This window comes from Symphalangus syndactylus, chromosome X (assembly GCF_028878055.3).
Source record: "Symphalangus syndactylus isolate Jambi chromosome X, NHGRI_mSymSyn1-v2.1_pri, whole genome shotgun sequence".
Lineage (NCBI taxonomy): Eukaryota > Metazoa > Chordata > Mammalia > Primates > Hylobatidae > Symphalangus > Symphalangus syndactylus.
This window is the reverse complement of record NC_072447.2, coordinates 55,299,098-55,319,571: the sequence shown is the minus strand read 5'-3', so window position 1 is coordinate 55,319,571 and position 20,474 is coordinate 55,299,098. Positions and strand designations below refer to the sequence as shown.

General features: G+C 43.8%; 1 protein-coding gene across 16 annotated transcripts in view; it reads left to right on the top strand.

Moving 5' to 3' along the window:
- CASK (calcium/calmodulin dependent serine protein kinase) overlaps positions 1 to 18,819 on the top strand; it is a 402,784-nt gene extending 383,965 nt beyond the window's left edge. For all 16 annotated transcript variants that reach the window (XM_063634517.1, XM_055269150.2, XM_063634519.1 and 13 more), the window contains 3 exons: positions 2,563 to 2,765; positions 9,745 to 9,828; positions 13,166 to 18,819. In XM_063634517.1, coding sequence (XP_063490587.1) covers positions 2,563 to 2,765; positions 9,745 to 9,828; positions 13,166 to 13,342 — 464 coding nt within the window. In that variant the 3' untranslated portion in view covers positions 13,343 to 18,819. The remainder of the gene's footprint in view (positions 1 to 2,562; positions 2,766 to 9,744; positions 9,829 to 13,165) is intronic.
- Positions 18,820 to 20,474: the final 1,655 nt, after the last annotated feature.

Below are 20,474 nucleotides of genomic sequence, written 5' to 3'. Positions count from 1 at the left end.
AGGCTGAGGCAGGATAATCACTTGAATCCGGAGGTGGAGGTTGTGGTGAGCCGAGATCGCGCCATTGCACTCCAGCCTGGGCAACAAGAGTGAAACTCCGTCTCAAAAAAAATAAATAAAATAAAATAAAATTTTAACCCCAGAAGCTTTCTAGCAGCTCAGGGTTGGAAGAGCTAAAGGAAAATGATTTTTTAAGAGCAACAGGAGAAAATGTGAAGATTGGCTCCATTCTATAGGGCCTTCACATGCCTTCCTGAAGCAATGTCAATACCACTTACAGTTATCTGTACACCTCAGAGAGCCAGGAGGCTTCATGAGACAACCTTCATCCCAAAACCCTGTCTGATTTACACAAGAAAAGAAATATATCCAATAGTGTCTCATTTGGCACTACCGGGGTTTTCTAGTAAAACACTTTGAAGTGTTCTTTTAATTCTCCTTATGTCTAGATCATGAGTACAGCAAGCTTAGCTAACATTAGCTTCTTAACCACGTAACAACTGAACTTCCATGTTATTAAATGGCCAGTTAACTAGTTTGGTTTTAAAACTTACCTTTGATGATGTCAATCATGACTAGTCTTTGAAATATTTGACCCCATATGTGTATATAACATATATCCAACTACTGAGATGACTGAAGATAGTACAACATCAATATGTTATGTCAGTTCTTGGCCGGGCGCGGTGGCTCACGCCTATAATCCCAGCACTTTGGGAGGCCGAGGTGGGTGGATCACATGAGACCAGGAGTTTGAGACCAGCCTGGCCAATGTGGTGAAACCCCATCTCTACTAAAAATACAAAAGTTAGTCAGGCGTGGTGGCACGCACCTGTAGTCCCAGCTATTAGGGTGGCTGAGGCATGAGAATTGCTTGAACCCAGGAGGTGGAAGTTGCAGTGAGCTGAGATCTTGCTGCTGTACTCCAGCCTGGGCAACAGAGCCAGACCCTGTCTCAATAAATAAATAAATAGTAACACCGGTTCTTCAGGTTTTGATGTGCCTAGAGAAAGGGCTTCTCTTAAAATGTCCACATTTTGATGACCATGAGCACTTGATGTTCTAACAGGCTAGCAGGAAAGGGGGAATTCCCCATTAGTTTAGGCTCATGTACACAGAAGAGAGTAGCATAAATTTGTTCTTCCTCAAAGAAAGAAGAAAGCGAAGAAATTGAGAGAGAGAGGGAAAAAAAGAGAAGGAAGGGAGAAAAGAAAGGGGGGTAGGGAGAGAGGGAGAGAGAATATTAAAACCAGTGTTCCTGGCTCATCTAGAAAAACATTTCCTAAAGTGTGTTTTGCAGGATACTGGTCCTATTAGTATCCACAGAACTAGAGCTTATTGGCACATACTTAGGTGAGGGGTGGGCAAACCTTTTCTGTAAAGGACCAGATAGTACACATTTGAGGCTTTAAGGCCATACAGTCTGTCACAAGCACTTAGCTCTGCTGTTGTCTCATGAAAACAACCAGAGGCAATATGTAAACAAAAGCACATGGCTGTGTTCCAATAAAACTTTGTTTACAAAGACAGACAGTAGGTGGCCAGGTGCAGTGGCTCACACCTGTAATCCCAGCACTTTGGGAGACTGAGGCAGGCAGATCACCTGAGGTCAGGAGTTTGAGACCAGTCTGGCCAACATGGTGAAACCTCATCTGTATTGAAAATACAAAAAATAGCTGGGCATGGTGGTACATGCCTATAATCCCAGCTACTCGGGAGGCTGAGGGCACAAGAATCTCTTGAACCCAGGAGGCGGAAGTTGCAGTGAGCTGAGATCGCACCACCACACTCCAGCCTGGGCTACAGAGTGGGACTCTGTCTCCAAAATAAAAATAAAAAATAAAAAAAGGCAGTAGACCATATTTGGCCCATAAGCCACTTTGTCACCTCCTGATTTAGGTCTTCCATAATAATTATGGGTATGTCTGGCCACAGTCACTGTGTTTTCATTGTAACATGCCTTTTGCTGTATCCTAACATTCTCCTTTTGCAAGATGTTATAGACCATCACTTTTCAATAGAACTTTCTGTGACAATGACAGTATAATGTCTGTGCAGTCCAGTACAGTGGCCACTAACCATACGTGGTTATTGAACCCTTGAAATGCCGCTAGTGAGACTGAGAAACTAAAATTTGAATTTTATTTAATTTTGGCTTATTTAAATTTAACTATATGCAGTTTTCCATTTTTTTATTCTCCTTTTTTCCTTCTACACAAGACCCAACTGCATTAAGGCATACAGTGAGTTATATTAATCTTGGGTCATTTCATGTCTTCCTCCTGTGGTGGTTCATGAAGGGATAAAATACATCTCACCTGAACACTGAAAGATTCACCAAACCAGACAACTCACTGGCTACTATGATGTGATGCACACAGATAAATATGGTTTCTAGAATTTAGTTCTGCAAAGCCACTGGGGGTGAGAACAGGGGATATGAGATATACGCTAAAGAATCCACCGCTTTTAGGAAGAGACTGGGTTTGAGTAAATCTGTTGGGAGCGTAGTAAGCTCATCAGCTCAGCCTTTTAAACCTCTTGTGCCATGCGACTTTGCAGATACAACCAGACCTCCAAAGAAAGATGAAGAAAATGGAAAGAATTATTACTTTGTATCTCATGACCAAATGATGCAAGACATCTCTAATAACGAGTACTTGGAGTACGGCAGCCACGAGGATGCGATGTATGGGACAAAACTGGAGACCATCCGGAAGATCCACGAGCAGGGGCTGATTGCAATACTGGACGTGGAGCCTCAGGTAATGTCCAGCCTCCCCGAATGTCTGACATCCTGCCTGCATGCCCATAAGCACAGATTCTGAAATCAAAAATGCCATCAGAAAGTCACAGGTCACATAATAATTTCATAAACTACAGAAAAGTGTCAGTAATGGAGGCATTGGGGTTTCACAGTCTAGAATGCCAGCTGACTAATCTTTGGACGCGGTGTACACACCATGTATTTAAGAAGCAGAGATTATTCTCTTAAGAGGTTTATTATATGCAGAAGCTCAATAAGGTTCCTGATTGGGTCTACGCCTGCCAGAAATCCTACGATCATCCAACCTCAGGATGAGGCTCTGGCACTTTGTTATCACAACAGCCACCTTCCCTCTCTGGGTACAGCTCACGCTGGACCATCAGAGCCTCTACCAGCACATTATGTTAATCTCCAGTGAGAAACTGATCCTGGGGCCTGGGTCTGAAACACAGCACTAGCTTTATGAAAGCAAGCATGAGTGAGCCCAGATGTCAGAGACAGCAGGGATGGAAACCTATGGTGGCTCTCAGCCTCTGCCATTTCCTTACCTGAGCACAATGCCTGACACTGAGCGAAAACTAGGAGAGAGATAAAGACTTGGAAGAGGACTCAAAAGAGAGCCAGACACAGAGATGATGAAATGGTTTCTAGATATGTCTTGCAATAGGAATTATTAAACTTGAAAAAGAGAAAGCTGAAGGCTTTACATCAAAAATGCTGACAAGCTGTTTTTTCATCTCTGAGTACAAACCAAGTAGATATGGGAGGTAAAGTACAGTAGGAAGGATTTGGGAGTTGTAGACATCAAGGTGGGTTATAGGAGAGGCTTGTGGGTGCCCATGTGACTCCCGGGTCTGCCATTTCTAGGACTGATCTGTACCAAATCTCCTTTAACACTTAGAAATAGAACCAGTATGCTACCTGCTGAAATAGTAGACCAGCTTCCCTCAAGCAGGCTATGTTTCATCAGGAGGCTTACCTGGCTATCCTAGGCAGGGCGAATCGCTGTTCAGGGGCCACTGTATGAGACTTGGTCCCCTAACCATCCCTAAAGCAAGGACAGAACCTATGTAACCAGAGTCTGTGTGACCTGGGACCTGACAGCTCAGTTTCTGGGCTCCGGGATCCTAATTCGTGGCCAGTGGGTTCACCATTTCCGTTTACAACACCTGATGGGGTTCTTGAACTTGGAACTTTGGAAACCACAAAAGGATCTGTTTAAGGGGCTAGGGAGGAAAGCAGCAGTAGGGTGAACACTGCCGTTTACTTAACAATTAACTTGGACCTATATAGAACTAAATATATGATGTGTACCACAGATTGATTTTTGTTTAACTACTAATCCCTCCTTACTAGGGATTGGAAAAATCTTCTGGCCAGGGGTGGCTAGAGGCAAAGTCTCAATCCTGGTCCTGGTCTTCGACATCCTCTCCTTGGGTTCCACACTGGTCTTCACCTGAACGTCGTTTTCTGCTGGTAGTAATGTCTCTAGCAGTATGCTGGCTGCAGGGCTCCTCAGACTCCCTCTGCATTATCTAAGTCCACTTTCGAGGGCTTTCTGCCTTACCTGCCTCCGCTGCTGCCGCCGCCACCGCCACTGCTGCCGCTGCCGCTGCTGCTGCTGCTCCACCCATAGCGTCCAGCTCTCCCTGTCTCCTTGCCCTTGCACAGCCATGCATTGCTCTGCACTGCTGAGTGGGAGACACTTCTCTCAGCCTCCTCAGGACACCCACAGCAGTTACTTTTACCCATTGCAATTGGCCCCAAAGCACCTTCTCACCCCGGCTGGGCACTCTCCTCTGCTCCCCTGAGTGCTGGATGAGCTCACCTGCACTCTTCTCTCCTGCTTCCTGGGTCCCTGCCTCTCAGAACTGCGATCTCTCAGATCCACCTAGCCCTGAGGGCCGGCCATAGGCATCCTGGCTGCCTGAGCCTCTCTGGGCCAGCAGCCCTGGGGATAGGGATTGCCCAGGTCCTGCTCCTCCTGTTGGTCTGGTTGACCACACTGGTCCCAGGCCCTCCTGCGCAGGCCAACCTCATGCTAGTCCTGGTCTCACAATGACCATTGCATACCACAGTACAGCTGAGGATGCCCGCAGTCTGCACCGACTGGGCTTCACTCTCGGGCTTCTCTGCCCTCAGCCCAGTCTCCTCAGCTGGACAAGGCCTTCTTCCTGCCTTCAGGATGCCCGTGACCATGAACAACTTGCTTTCAGGCAGAGCCTCATTGCTCCAGTGAGGCTCTCTCCTTAGGACATTTTTCTCCATCCCCGCTTTCCCACTCCAGCTTCTTAGATGACCCCTCTACTGTATCTCACAGACAGTTTAATCCAACAAACTTGTATTAAGCCCTTATTATATGTCAAGCACAGGGTCAGGAGCTAAGAATACAATTCAGAAGACAAGATGGTGAGGATGAAATTCTTTCCTCATTGTACATCCAAAACTGTCCATAACAGAAGGGCCTTGTGGCATTTTTTAGAATCCTCTCACTTCTGCCAAACTACATGTGGACCATAGGAAAACCACCTAACACATGTCCAGCTCTTTTAGTGCAGGCCTAATACTTTATGCCATCTTATTTCAGACAACTGAGGCCCAATTGAGCACGTCTAATAATACTATATGATAAGATGTTGTGGTCCAACTTTAAAGCTAGAGGATGATGGTAAAGACATTAAACTAGAAAGAAATTAATAACCTAGCTTCTCATAAAATAGTAATAGATTATGTTCTTATAGTGCTGTATATTTTGCTAGGTGTTATGACTCCTTACCTAATCCTTGTAACCCTATGAGCTGGAGATCAGTATCTACTTTTGTAGATGGAGAAACCAAGGCTTAACATAATTGTGACTCGATTAAGGCTTTACAGCCAATTGAAAGTGAGGTGTGAAGTTGAACTGTGTTGATTTTTTAATTTTTATTCTTTTACAATAAATCCCCACTTCCTTTCACTGTACCACCCTAGAAGAGGTAACCCTGGGAATCCTTAAGGTGGTTCACCTTATCCGTTGTAGTACAATGTAAAGCCTCATTTTTTTTAAACGTTCAGAAAAATCTATAATTCAGTCAAACCTAAGAAAAACTATAGAATTTATTTCTCATGAAAATAAAGCTATGGCTCAGAAAATAATCTGTGCCCCTAAAGCTGAAACTGTAATAGCCCCAGTGTGTAATCAGAGCTTAATGTGATGGTTTTAGATTTTAACTTTATTCTGATATATCCATTTGTGGCACGGAAAAGTTAATAGTAGCAGAATATTTGTAGTTTTGCTTTTGCCCACAGCGGAAGAGGTCATCATCAAGAGGTAGCATACAGTCTTGTTAGGAAAATCCATAGTTTAAAACAAGAGCCAGGTTCTGAACCAGAGACTATTTTGTGAAATCAGTTAGCTCTCTTGAGATGGGTTCTGGGGTCACTGCTCTCTTCCTAAACCCTTAGATTTTTGTACAAAATGACTCATATGCTTGCCCCTGTGTGCCTTTTAAGTTTGCAAACCAGAATAGATATCTGCATCTTATACACTTGGGTCAAATGAGTTTCTATTCCTTGAGGATAATAACCTGAGATTAATTATTGGCCATAGCCAAGCCATAGAATCAATTTATCTCCACAAATGTTAGATTAATGTTACTTTGACTATCTGAATCTAGCATGCTCTCAGTGATCTTTCTAGAGCATGCTCTTTCTCTCCCTGTCCATATCTGTCCCTGTTTCTCTCTCTCTCTCCACACACACACACACACACACACACACACTCTCTCTCTCTCTCTCTCTGTCTCTCTCTCTCCCTCTTCCCCTCTCTCTCACTCTCTGTCTCTCTCTCTGTCCCTGTCTCTCTCTCCGAATCCCAGAGAGATTCGGAGAGAAATATTTGCCCATGAACATTAAAAAATTTGTGCCTCATCCTGAGTCAGAAAGGAAGTGGGTTTAGAGTTCATCTTTAAGTCACCTATTAACTGCCTGAGAGAGGGGAATCCTTGTGAGCAATTCCATTTCCCGTCCCTGAAGTAACTCTGAACCTCAGCCAGGCTACCACAGCACCAAAAGTGGCACCTACTTGAGACCCGTAAGTAGTGCAGAGTATGGCACAAAGACCTTCAAGAACAAGCGAGGAAATGTGTGGTGAGTCTGCTGAAGATATGAGGCTGACTAGACAGGAAAATCTCAATCAGGATTTGAGGCATCTTAGAATTTTTGAAAGTACAATAATAAAGTATAGAAATAGAAAAAGCCACAAAAAGGAGGAGAAAGCAAATATGCTAACCACAGGGCTACTTTAGTTACTGTGATAAACATTAAATTTGGCTCTGAACTTCCTGACAACCAGGGCAAAAAAAAGGAAATCAAGGAATATAACCTGATTCACCGACATAAGAGTCATTTGGCAATGTGAGGAACATGGCCACCATTGATGGTTTTATGCAGTGAGTGCAGTCTCTGGATATAGACCAAGGGCGTGAATGCAGTGCAGAGATGGGCAATCTGCAGGAAGCTAAACTAATGTTCCAAGCAGTTTGTTTTCTGCTGTTGTAATGTGATAGCTGGAATGGAAAACATGAGAAGGACTGGGTAGCTGGCAGGCTGGGCCACTGAGTAGAGAAAAAAAACATTTCATGCCCAGGGTGTCATTCTCTACTTCATCTGTGGGTTCCATTCAGCATCCAGGCTGAGTGGACTTCCATCTAGCACTTAGAGTAGCTTTGGGGATAGAAGCAAATTGGATTCTTTCCCATCTCAGTTGCCCAGAAGCAGGCTATGGGATGGGTATATGTGTGTGACCGGGAGTAGGGGTGATGAGAAAACCTTGTCTCAGCTGACCCTGTATTCACCTGATCTATGAGCATAGGAAGGAAGGAAAAAAGGCCTAGGATAATACTGACATAAAGAATATTTCTAAGTGAAGATCCCTGTTAGCTTGCTTGACTTCCTCATAATGTTTGTTCCTTGCTTAAGTCTTCAGCCACAAAAGGATTGACAAAGAAATTGCCAGTTACCTCTTTCAAAAATTAACATATGCAAGCTTAAAGAGCTTTCTTACCAGAAGAATCAGAGCCTAGGACTTCAAGAATTAAAAAACTTTGATGGATAAATACAATGTACCAGTCTCCCTCAACCCACAAGAAGATGCTGTGTGACTAAAATTCAGAAATATAATCCTAGTGAAAGCCAACCTTGCACTAAAAAAAGAAAGAAGCTTTCATGTCAAATTTGTCTCTTACGTGCCTGTATGCACAAAAAGGCTAAGAGAGTCCCTTCAGCCAAGAGAGTAGAGTGCTCTGTAGATGAACCTGCCTTAAAAGACAAGATAAATTCTGTGCAAATTATATATACTATTTTTACATTTTAATTTTTTCATAAGGGCAGTTTATGCTGGGTGCCATATTGGGCATGAGTGAGACAGCTGAACAAGGCACAGTCCCTGCCCTCAAGGAGGGTACCCACTAGTCCCTGGGGTCTTGTCTTGGGTTTCCCATGTGATGGGTACTTCAGGAGCACATGGGACGGTCTCAGAGCTCACAAAGGACTTCCCAAAGAAAAGAGCATCAGTACTGAGTTCTGAAGGATTACTCAGCCAAGCAAAAGAGCAAGTGGGGAAGGGGAAGAGAGGATGGGAGGTCCAGGCAGAGGGAGTAGTAAGTCAAAAGGCCAGGAAGCCAGAGAGAGTCTGGCCCTTTCTGGAACTGAAAGTAGTTCAGGAAGGCTGGTCCATGGAGCCAAAGGGGCAGAGAGAAAGGCTGAAGAGGTTAAGCATAGGCATGCTTGTGAGGGAGAGAGGTGACATTCATGCTGAGGAGTATACAGTTTATCCTGAGGCCAAGAGGGAACTGTTGAATTCTGAGCAGGGGAGCCATGGGTTTTGAATTTCAGAAAGATCATTCCAGTAGCAGGGTAGAGTATGGATTGGAAAGCAGCAAAACCAGAGGCAGGGCGACCAGTCTAATTACTATTACAATAAGCTGGGCAAAAGATGGAGCAATAGGAATAGCGCGAAGCAAGCAAATTTAAAGACCATTTAGAAAGCAAAATATGTGGGGAGCGGGATAGTTAAATTCTTGTGTAAATGACAGCAAGATATTTACCCCAGCGCATATGAATTAATCACGTCAGTCACTTGTGAATTGGGTACCTGTATGTGTTGGGTTTTGTTCCTTGGAAGGGAATTTGTAACCTCCAAGATAATCATATCCTCCTGGGGAGGAGCTGAAACAGTAATCCCTTAGCAGAATCAACTCCCACAGCGTCTGATTGCAGCGTTGCAGTATATCTATCCAAACTAGTAGCTTGCATTTAGAGGTTTTCAGTGCCTTGGAAGGGAACTGAAAGGGATCTCAGAGGCCCTTCTGTCTTGAGTGCAGCATTTTCTCATGTGCCTACACATTGCCCACAGCCACACAGTGTCTTTGGCGACAGGACTAAGACACAAAGTCTAGGGCTCCTAACTCCAGCCCTGGGCAAGGTTCCCCCTTCCCCAGGAGTCCCAGGGGGCTTTTCTGCAGAGCAACACACAGTTACAGTGGACAGATTTGCTAGCAGTCCTTGGCTAGCAATTTGAAATTTGAAATGTGAGGGAGTGGCCTCCAGATTAGTGGTAAAACCAGCCGGCAGGTCCAAGTCTCCCCTTAAATCCATTTCCTGTCGATTAAAATTCAGGCTACAACTAATAGCCAGGTTTAAATGAACATTAACCAACATAATCAGTGTTAACTTTTATGAAGAAAAGTAGATTGATTCATGAGTCATAAGAAAAATGTCCAGTTTGCCAACTTTTATTTTCTGATGGCTATTGTCCATCCTTTAGAAAAAAGTAATATAAGTTATGTATAAAGTTGGTAAATTTAATAATACCTTGCCAAAAATTTGAGCCAAGAGCTTGGAATTTTCAGTTGTATAAACATTTTTATAGACTCATTTGAAAGTTACATTAGTTATTTCTTCTTTTAAGTCGGGATTTTTTTTTTTTCTTAACACAGGCACTGAAGGTCCTAAGAACTGCAGAGTTTGCTCCTTTTGTTGTTTTCATTGCTGCACCAACTATTACTCCAGGTTTAAATGAGGTAAGAATCAATCTGTTTTTCCCCAAATAAGCTGTAAGGATCAAGCCATACTCCCCAGCACAGTCAGAAGCATGTCAGTCTACATTTGCAGCAAGGCTGCTCTGATGAAATGGGATGTGGAATAGAATGCTACATGGGACAGCCTTATCAGTAAGCTGACTTCTAAAATCTGAGGACAAACCCCCTCACTCCCACCAGGACCGAGGCGTCCCAGGTGTCTCACAACCTCCAGGGCTGCCAGCCTACTCCCTCTCCGGATAGGGATTATGCAGCCCCTGGAGTGGAACCTTTGTGGAATTTCTCTCCAGGCCTCTGGAGACTACCAAACCTAGAAATCAGCTCTGTCCACTGTCAAGCCAGCTCAAGTCAGAAACTGCCACAGACGTGGTGCTCATGAGAGTTGGCTGCCGACTTAGAAGGTTTTCCATTGCTGAGCAGATCAAAGGGTAGTTACCATGTGTCTGCTAAGTGTAGCAGTGCCTATCTGCTGTCGGTTCCTTAGTTAAGAGGAGACTCTTATACAAAGTCTTCCTGAAGACCATTGCTTTCTCAGGTTCTAGAAATCATCAGAGGACTCTTGATTGACTCTGTTCAGTCAACACTGACCTAAACTCACCCAAGCTTAAAATCTAGTTAAATCATGGCTTGGAAATTTTCCCTTTGTGTACCTTTAAGGAAGATTCAGGATTTTGATTTACCTATGTTACTCTTATTTTCTGTCATTATGTTTTTGTCATTTCATCTGCAAGAGGTATATTCCTTTGTAAAATTCTACCTTCCCATCTTATTTAATACACAAGCATGTTTGAAACTCCACATTGTGGTTAGCTTTTATCCTTCAGTTGCCATGTATTTTTCTTGAATCATCATCTTTGCTTTGTTTTTGTTTTGCCTGTTTTCCTGCCCTTTTACTAATTTTCCATAGCTGCCAAAATGGTGCAGAAAATTGCCTGTAAGTACCAGCTAGGAGGTGGTGAAATACAGCCGTGTTTCTTTTAATAGATTTAGAATGTAGACACTTTGTTCCCACAAATCCTTGCTTTTGCTGTTAGAATAAAGGCATTTTGTTTTCACTGAGTTAAACCCTGCTCACGTGTGAGTCAAGCACACAGACAAGCTGTTGTCGAGGAAGAGACTGACAAATATAGCTTCGTCTTAAAAGATTCTTAAGAGGGAGCTTTATTTTTCTGTAAAGAGACCTACATTAAAAATGTGATACTTTCAGCCATAAATTTTCTTGAATATTTTCATCAGCCCAGCTTGCTGAGCAAATCATAAACTCTGCTAGTGGTTTTTGAGGCTCAGGACTATATATTCAAATAGAATCCCGTGTGCCAGAGAGTGATGTTGTAGGAATTGTTCCTTTTCATCCTGGTAGGAAGCACTCCTGTCTTTGGGTGAATGCACGTTTGCTAAAATGGCGTTTTTTGCATTGTGTTGATTATAAAGTAAAGCCACAGTGAAAATACTATGCTTTTTAAGTGCAAGCCGAACTAGAAGGTGATGATTAACTGGGGTCTTATCTACACTGTAGTACTTAACACTAACATTCAAAGCATGCCCTGTCCTGCTTTGAAATGCCTGTAAAAGAGGACAAAACAGGTAGGACATTCTTGGTTCAGAGCGCCCTGAGAGAAAAGATTGAGTTCCTGTCTGCTGTGGTGTCCGCGCATGCCCACTGCAGTGCCAGGACAGAATCAAGCAAGTCTCTTTATCTCACTTCTAGTCCCCTTTCTTGAGAGCTATACCCAGAGAGCTGAGGCTTGCCTGGACCTCCCAGCAGCCTCCCAGGAAGGGTCTCTTGCCAATAACAGAGGGGCCTTAGAGAAGAGGAGGGGAGGGGCCCTAAGCCAGTACTGGGCACTATGGCTCCTAGGTCCTTGAAGGTACTGCATCTTTTATTTTCTCTGGAGATCTGTCTCTGTCACCCAGAGCCCCCATTTCCTGGAAGAATTGCTCAGTCTCTTGATTTTAGATTTAATACTTATAAAACCCTATAATGACTGGCACTAGTCAGACAAGTGCTTGTTCTTTTGACAGCATTTATTAAGCACTAACTATGTGTAAGGCACTATGCCTAATGCTGGGGCACAGCAATTACAGGGCACACAAGACAAGTTTATGCCCTAGCTGGAGAGAGAGCCACTAATCAAATAAAGAGGTATTTCATTATCTCTATGTATATTTAAGACAGCCCAAGAGCTCACCCACCTACTGTTTGGCAGGTAGGAGGTGGTTAATTTGACTCACAAAGTTCCCTAGTGTCAAGGTTGAATTTGCCCTTTGGGAGTTCAGCATGACAAATTTGACTTGCGAAGATATAGAGGCAGACTTCTTTCTGGTGGCTCTTAAGAGACCCCTGTCTTGAAAGAACTGCCACTGTAGCGGAAGCTATACTTGCATGACAAAGCTGGGACCCTAAACTCCCTCCTCCTGTTGGATCCCTCTTGCGAGAGTTCTTAAAATCTGTGGCAAGCTGCAGCTTAGGGAACATCCTTTGTTGCAGCAAACCTCCCTAGAGTTCAGTAGCTTCTCTTCCTTCTGTTTTTTTCATAAGAGCTATGAGGACCTACGAACAGTGACATTTGTCTGCCGCTTCTAATGCAGACCAATTTGGGGGGATTCATCAGATGCCAGGTGCTGTTTATTGGGGAAACAGCCTTATTCCAGCCATTATTTGTAGCACTCAAAGAGCTTTTGCCTCTGGCATCAGCTGCTATTGAGTGAGTGCCATTATATGTAATTGAATTCCTGGAACGTGTGGCACCTTTAAGTACAAGAGGAAAAAATACAACTTAATTTGTCATCCAAGGGCAGGGACTTGTTGGTGCAAACACAGCTGGGCCCTGAGGCCTGGCTCCAGTGAGTGTGGAGGACCAAGGGGAGTGGGGCACAGAGCTCCAGCCTTGCCACCATGGCCCTCTCGCCAATTGGGAGAATGGCTTGAGGCTAGGGCGGGGGGGCTTCCTGCTGGCCTGTTTGGGCCACCATAGCCACTGTAACCCACACCTGGCATGGCCCTACCAAGCCTGACTCTGTGAACAGGCACAGCTAGGCCTGAGTGGGGGTGGCGTGTTTCCTGAAGAGCGTCTGTTTTCTCTGGTTCGTCTGCTTTGTCATGGACCCTCTGTTGCATGTTGAGCAATCACTGTCTCCTCTGTCATGGAGCGGACTTGGCCTCATGCTGGCATATGGCATGTCAGGGTCTGGCCTTGACTGTTTCTGACACTGGGATGAACAAAAATGTGAAAACAGAATGAATCCAACTGATTTCTCTCTTCTGTTTGCTTTTCCCTCCTCTCATGCCCACCCCTCCCTCCATCTTATCACCATTTAGGATGAATCTCTTCAGCGTCTGCAGAAGGAGTCTGACATCTTACAGAGAACATATGCACACTACTTCGATCTCACAATTATCAACAATGAAATTGATGAGACAATCAGACATCTGGAGGAAGCTGTTGAGCTCGTGTGCACAGCCCCACAGTGGGTCCCTGTCTCCTGGGTCTATTAGGCCTCTCCCCAGATATCTGAGCATAACTGGGAGCACCTCATTCGTGGAAAAGCCTCTTTGTTATCGGCCTTGTGTCAGCAGGTCATGGTCCCTAGAGACTACCTAGTTGTAGTGTGACCTACATTTATAATTATTGTCATGTCCGAATAGATAGGAGGAGAAAAACAATTACACACTAATTTAAAGAGACAGTATCTTTTTTAATCAGTTCTCCTAAACTTTAATAAAATGTATCTTTAAATGTATGTATTATTCAATCCTTTGGAATGTTATATTTTTGGAAATCATAGCTTTTTATTTCCAAGGCCCCTAAAAACTGCACAAAATAGATGCTGCTTTCTATAATCTATTTTAATAATAATAAACAATGATTCTGTTACCTTGACTGGGGGTGGAACACTACATTCTTTTTAGAGTCTGATTTTATGGATTGGAATATTGGAATATCTTTCTTTCCTTTATTTATTTGAAATAATTAGTGTAGTGATTACAAAACAGTCATAAATTTTTAAAGGCCTTTTTTCTCTCCTTTTTTTTTTTAGAATAGTATTTTTTTTTAAGTCCTTTATGTAACATCCAGATAATGTGATACTGTCTCTTTGAAGCACCCTGTAAACCTTTTAGAGATTTGAAGTTGGGTCTTGACTCTTAATGCATGTGGACAGTCGCGAGCGTTTATGCTGTCGGTGTGTCTGTGTTGGACAAAACAATCTGTAATCTACAGCAAAGTACATTCTACATTCCGTTCATGGGGCACACCCAGGGGAATAAGAATAAAATGCTATTATGACTAAGTTGTAAACCTATGCACATCCCTTGCATTTTGGGCAACTTTATAAAAAAAAAGAAACTGATTTTTATTAATAATAATCATGTAGTGAAATGTGTTTGTAATTTTGTCTCAATTTAATTTGTTGTAAGGTGGGGTGGGGGGAATTGCTGGTTTCACCATTTCAGATCTGTGTTGTCTAAGAGTATTAACATTTTAATTAAGCAAAGAAATGAGGATTTTTAATCTGTATGTAATTGTTTTAAAGCACCCATTTTAAGAGAAAATACTGTGCAATGAAGAAACCAGTTTAGGCATTTGCTATAAACTGAAATATTCCAAAAGAATCATCTATAACAGCCCTGTAAATTCCTTTAAAATGATAACTAACAGGACAGTTTGACCAATTTTTTTTAAATATACTTCCTTTTATGTGTTCAATAATTAAATGCCTTTGGGTCCTTCATTTCATTACAGATTTGTTCAGGCTTCCAAGCTGATAATCTTTACAATTGTATAATTTGTTAGATGCTCATCGAAACTTTGAAGGCCCAGGAGTGAGTATCAGTTGGCAGGGCGACAAAGTAGCCTGCCAGAGCACAGCTGGACCATGTCTGACTCGCACAGAGCCATGCGCCCAAGGGCCACAGGTGTACTGGAGGCCACCTGTGGTCTCTCCTTCCTCTTGCTGTATCCCTTGGCACAGGGGAATCATCTGTCCTTGTTGCTTTAGAGACATTAACCATCTCATAACCCTTCCATGAAGTCACATTCTTCCAATACAGGAGATTCGGGCTGGGGTTCTCAGACTCTTTGCCAGAGGTCAGTAGAATGTTTTTCATTAGCGTGTGAGGGTGTGAAGTGCTTGTATTAACCTGTGATCCTTGAAAACATACCATCGTTTTTTGCTTCTTGTAGGTTAGATGGCCTTGTCACCTTGTGCCTTGGCAGGATGTGCAGGGTGTGTTCTGAGCCGAACAGCTCCTCTTAAAGGACCAAACAGAGAAGGCATTAGTATACTTCTTTTACGTTGTCAACACCCTACCCGCCTCCGCCCCCCATCGCCTATTATGAAATGGTGGCGATTTTTTTTTTCTGATGTTGTCCTTTTTGCCAGTGACCAGATGAGTCTGCAACTTACTAACAAGGTATTGAGTGAACTACTTCTGTTTGGGCCCCACAGTGGGGTGAGCAAGCCACCAAATCAGAGACAAGCTCAACAGTGGTCTCATGCTAGATGGAGAGAGAAACCTTCAAAGAGTTGGTTAGGGCTGTGTTAGGACTGATTCAAATCTGATAGATGCCAAGGCCAGACAGTCATTGCTGGTATGGTACTGACCACAGTTCGGGCTCTTAGTGTGAAGGTGTCCACTCTACCTCTTTTCTGGTGAAGCACAAAGACAACTACAACTAACACATGGGAAACAGAAACTTCCCTCCCTCTAGTGGAAACCCCCACGCCCCCACTTGCCCTTTGAGCCCACATCTCCAGAGATGCTGATGATGCCTGTCTTAAGCCATCTGCCATGTTTATAAAGGTGGATTAAGCAGAGGAGGAGAAAAGCCATGCCAACTTAGATGTCTGTGGCCCCAGAATTCACAGGCACTGTAGCACTCGTCCTCAGTGGCTTTATACATCCTCTGAGAAGCACACAGGCAGGCATCATTCTTGCCATCATTCCGATGGTGAAATCCCTGCATGCAGAACTCATTGACTTCTCAAAGATGTTATCTGTTCCATTCCACTAATACATGTCTTCTCTAAAGCAGTGTCTTTATGACCTAGCTGCATATACTTAAATTTCTGAATTCAGAGTAGTTTCAGTACATTGCTGCTGCTGCTGCTGCTGCTACTGCTACTGCTACATTACAGTTGTCCACTAAGCAATCAGAGAAAATTGCTAAAAGCTTCTTTACTGCTTCCATTCCATCAGCAGAACTTTTTTTTTTCTTTCTTTCTTTTAAAGACCAGAATGAATGATTAGAGTACTAAATCTTATTAGTGGTCAATTGAAGTACTGGAGAGCCGTATTTTGAAGGTTCTCTCCCCCACCCAACTCCATTCCCCACAGCAAGAAAGGGAGTGTTTTTATATGTTGAATTCTTTGTTAAAAAGATGAAATGTCCTGATTTTCCAATCACAAGACAGTAATTACTTTGCACATGCAGCATATCCCATTTTAATGCTAAAAAGGGAAATGTCACTCAATTTAATTCATCTGGAAGTTTCCCAGTGTCAAGATAACATTGTAGCCTTTTTAAATGCAATTAAATGTATCTCTTGTCAGGTGAGATGATTTAAAATATTTGCTCAGAGAGGAAAAGAAATGGTTGACCTACTTCTTGCTATTTGCATTCAGAAGGCATCGTCCCAGCCCATCCTATTGGTGGCAGAATATCTAAAGATGTCGCAAAGTCCCCCACTGCAGTAGAAATGCAGGAGGTGTTCTGTTCCCCGTCCAATTCCTTCTTAGGCTGCTAGAGACAGCCAGTGGGCCAAGCCTTCCCCTGTGCTCCAGGCAGGCCTGGGCTGCCGCTACTGTTATCTTTTTACAGCCTTTGATCTGATCGCTGCAGAGTTCTTTTGTTTTTAAATCACTTGTATTTGTCTCTTCATTAAGGCTTCAAGTTTATTTCTTGAAAAAGTTTAGTCAATTGAACCACCCTCCAGGAAGATTCCCAGCGTGGAAACTGCCTCTGAAAAACAAGGCAGCCCAAAGCCAGCTCTCCTTTGTCCTCCACTGATGTCATGTCCTTTTTTTTTTTTTTTTTTTTTTTCATTTCAGGCCAGTTTCTTAACTTGGGGCAAAGAGAATGTGTTGCTAAAGCTACCAAGAAAACTGCTTGATTAACAAATTCTTAATAGAAATGCCTCCCACACTGTCTCTTTGGAAAGAGAAGGCACCTTGGAATCGACATTCCAAAACCAAGCTCCTTGTCGTCCTCATCCCTCCTCCTTCTTGCTTCCTATTATCAAACTCGTGTGTGTTTCTTGTTTTCTCAGAACTGAACACAGCCTCCTAATTCCATCCTCTTGGCTAGGGCTTACAATACTGAGAGCGATTACAGCCTGTAATGGGTTAAAGGTCCCTGAGCGTGGCTCTCTTGTTCTGCGCCTCTAATTAATTCTTCTATTGAAAGATGCTTTCCTTCTAACTGCAGCTTACAGAAAGGCTACAAGCTTTAATCACAGATCATTTCATTTGCCAGAGGCTTTCCTTTTCTAACTCCTTTAGAAATAAGATTTCCCTCTCTGTTTGGAATCTCTGGATACAGGACTCTCCTCCAAGCTCATGGCTTGATTGGCTTTGCCTGTGCACACCCACATCAGTCTGCCTTAAACTTGGAGCTATGGGGAGTCCAGGATTTTCCAGCTTAGTGGGTGAAGTTTAGCTGTCACATACATCCAGGAAGTGGGGGAAAGGGGGAAAAAAGAGGATATTCACCACCATGTTCCCATCCGGTCTTTCCCCTGCCTTGCTTTGTGCAGCAGGTGGGCAGACAGCCCACAGAAACAGAAGTAGAAAGAGGGCCGCACCATCTCTGGGGCCAGCACTCCCAAGTCTTACCTCTTTGTGGGGATAGAAAATCCTGAGCTCCCACCACCTCTCATCTGACCCTCCATCAACTCCCTTGAACCTGTGCAAATGGACTGAGCAAAAGAAAATGGAAGGAGATGTTTGTCACCACACAGGAGACCTCCTTTCTGGCCCCAAGCACAACTCCATCTCTGCGTATGCTCAGAAACTCAGAATTTAGCTACTACTTATGTGTTAGCTCCATTCTCTCTGGTGTGTGACTGAGAGAACACGCCAGTGTTCTTACTGACAGAGGCTTAGGGGTGACCCTCTCTGGACCCAGGGGAAGTACAACCTCTGTAGCGGGAGTTGTCCTTGGGAACAGAAACAGACATTCCTCCACAGTGAGTGGCTCCCCCTATTTTTTTTTTTTTTATTTGGAAGAGACCAAGAATTGGGGGAATTGATTTCCAGTCTTAGCTGTTTCCCGGAATGTCATCTGTGCAGGCAGGTAGGCGGCTGCCGGGTGCAGCAGGCAGCGTGACTGATGTGAAGGCCGCCCAATCCTCACGTGCTGAGACCCGAGTATCGTGTTTAATTGCAGTGTAGGCGTGTCGCCATTCAAACTCAGTTCTGGGGTGGTTTTGCATAAAGTTTTGCCAACGTGTTCTTTTTTCTGTATGTATTATTGCCTTTTTATAAAAGGTGTTGAAGTATTGTCTCAGTGATAAAAAGAGAGAGATGTTAATGGTTGTTGTATATTTCACCGTATCCAATTGTAAGTATTTGCAGGGTACAGCAGAGCCTTAGCTTGCAAGAGCGTTTGTGCAGGAGGTGTCCCTCAACACCCAGGAGCTGAAGGGATTGGAAAGGTTTGGATTCTTTGTAAATGTCCTGCTTTTCTTTCTCTCTGTGTGTATCTATTTACATGCCTTAGCACACGCCCTCCCATCCTGATCCCTTTGCCCTGTCGCCGGAACAACCAGAATGCTGGTGCGCTGCCGGCACAGTACAAGTTGATGAAACCCTAATCAGTTATCTTGTGTGACAGGGGAAGAAGAGAAACTCCATAGTATTCCTTGTAGAATATACATACCTGTAGGATGCTGTGTAATGGGAAACCATAGAATTGGGCTTTTGTCATTTCAAAGTTGGAGAAATGTATGAATAAAATGTATAAAACATGAAAAGGCAGTTGTCTCCTCAGATTGCAGGCCAAACAGCTTGGGGACAAACAACAGAGGGTTAAAAGAAGAGGGATGGCCTGATTTCTAAAGGCTCCTGCAGAGTTCATCCACACAGTTAGGCCTCAGACACCTTCCCGCAACAGTTGGGGTGGGGTGGGAGTGTTGGAGAGGGACAGCTCCTGGCCCTGTAAAGGAGCACGACCCAGGCTCCTGGTGCCCATCCTGCAGGTTTCAGTCTTCAGCCATGGCTGTTAACAGACGGCATCCTGCGAGCAGTTCCAGCTCAGTTGCTTGCATTTGGATGCAGGCTTAAAATAGCTTCATCTTAAAAAAAATAAAAGAAAAGAAAAAAGAAAAAGTCTAAGTTGTGACGTCTCCTAGAAATAGAAGTCTAAATTGATTTCGGTGGTGTAGGTGCCACAGCATGGAAAATGTGGCCCTTGGTTGACATTTGCATCAAGAGCTGTGGGAGGATGCCTGCTCCAGGACTGCCGCTCTGCCCAATGCCTTTGTGATTTCATGGTTTGATTTGGTCTCTGGCTGGAGTCTGGGATGTGCTTCCTGGTGTGCCTCACTAACCTGGTTTACACACGATTCCTTCCCTGCCCTTGCCCTACGCTTTGCCCAAGCAAGGAACCATGGTGGCTTCAGAGACAACGCTTGTATGTGTCACACACACCCCAGAAAGAGCCCAGGCCTGAATGAGCTTACCTGGCTCACTTTCAGAAGACCCATATGAAGGAAACATAAACTACCAGTGATTATTTGCTTTACTCAAATAAATATCATGCTACAAAAATTGTATAGAAGAGTTTAGGCCACATTCAGACCCAAAATTTGAGCCCCTGGCCTTTTAGTTCAGAAAATCCCATTACTTTTGTACAGACTTCTTACCCTAGATATACAGAGGACAGAAAGCAAAATGCTACCATTAAGCTCATTTTTTTGAATTTCATGGTATTTAAAACACATCCAACATGTCAATATTAAGCTGGTAGAAAAATATAATAAACATGTCTTTTCTGTGTTTTTGCCCAGTTTGCTATAACACGATAAACTGAAGAAATAACACTAGGGATCATTCCATGAACCGCTATGAACAGCACATCATGCAAAAAGAATGCAATGAGATTGGTGCAGGGTAATAGAGTTCAAGGTCACTGAAGGTTGCAAGCCCCATGAAAGGTCAGTGTTGTAATGCAAGTGAGCCACCCAGCCACTAAAGGAAGGGATGCTCTGGGAGAGAATGTTCCAGAAAGTGGTATGTGACTTTAACAACAAGTGAGCACACACACAAGGCATGGGGCCTGCAGATAAGATCCCATGGCTGTGGCACTGTTGGAAATACTGCACCCACCACACGTATTCCCTAATCTCCTCACCCATCATTACCTTTCAAGCCAGGTGCAGTGGCTCTCTCCTGTAATCCCAGCACTTTGGGAGGCCAAGGCGGGCAGATCACTTGAGGTCAGGAGTTCGAGACCAGCCTGGCCAACATGGTGAAACCCCGTCTCTACTAAAAATACAAACATTAGCTGGGCATAGTGGTGGGTGCCTGTAATCCCAACCACTCGGGAGGCCAAAGCAGGAGAATCCCTTGAACCCGGGAGGCAGAGGTTGCAGTGAGCCGAGATTGTGCCACTGCACTCCAGCCTGGG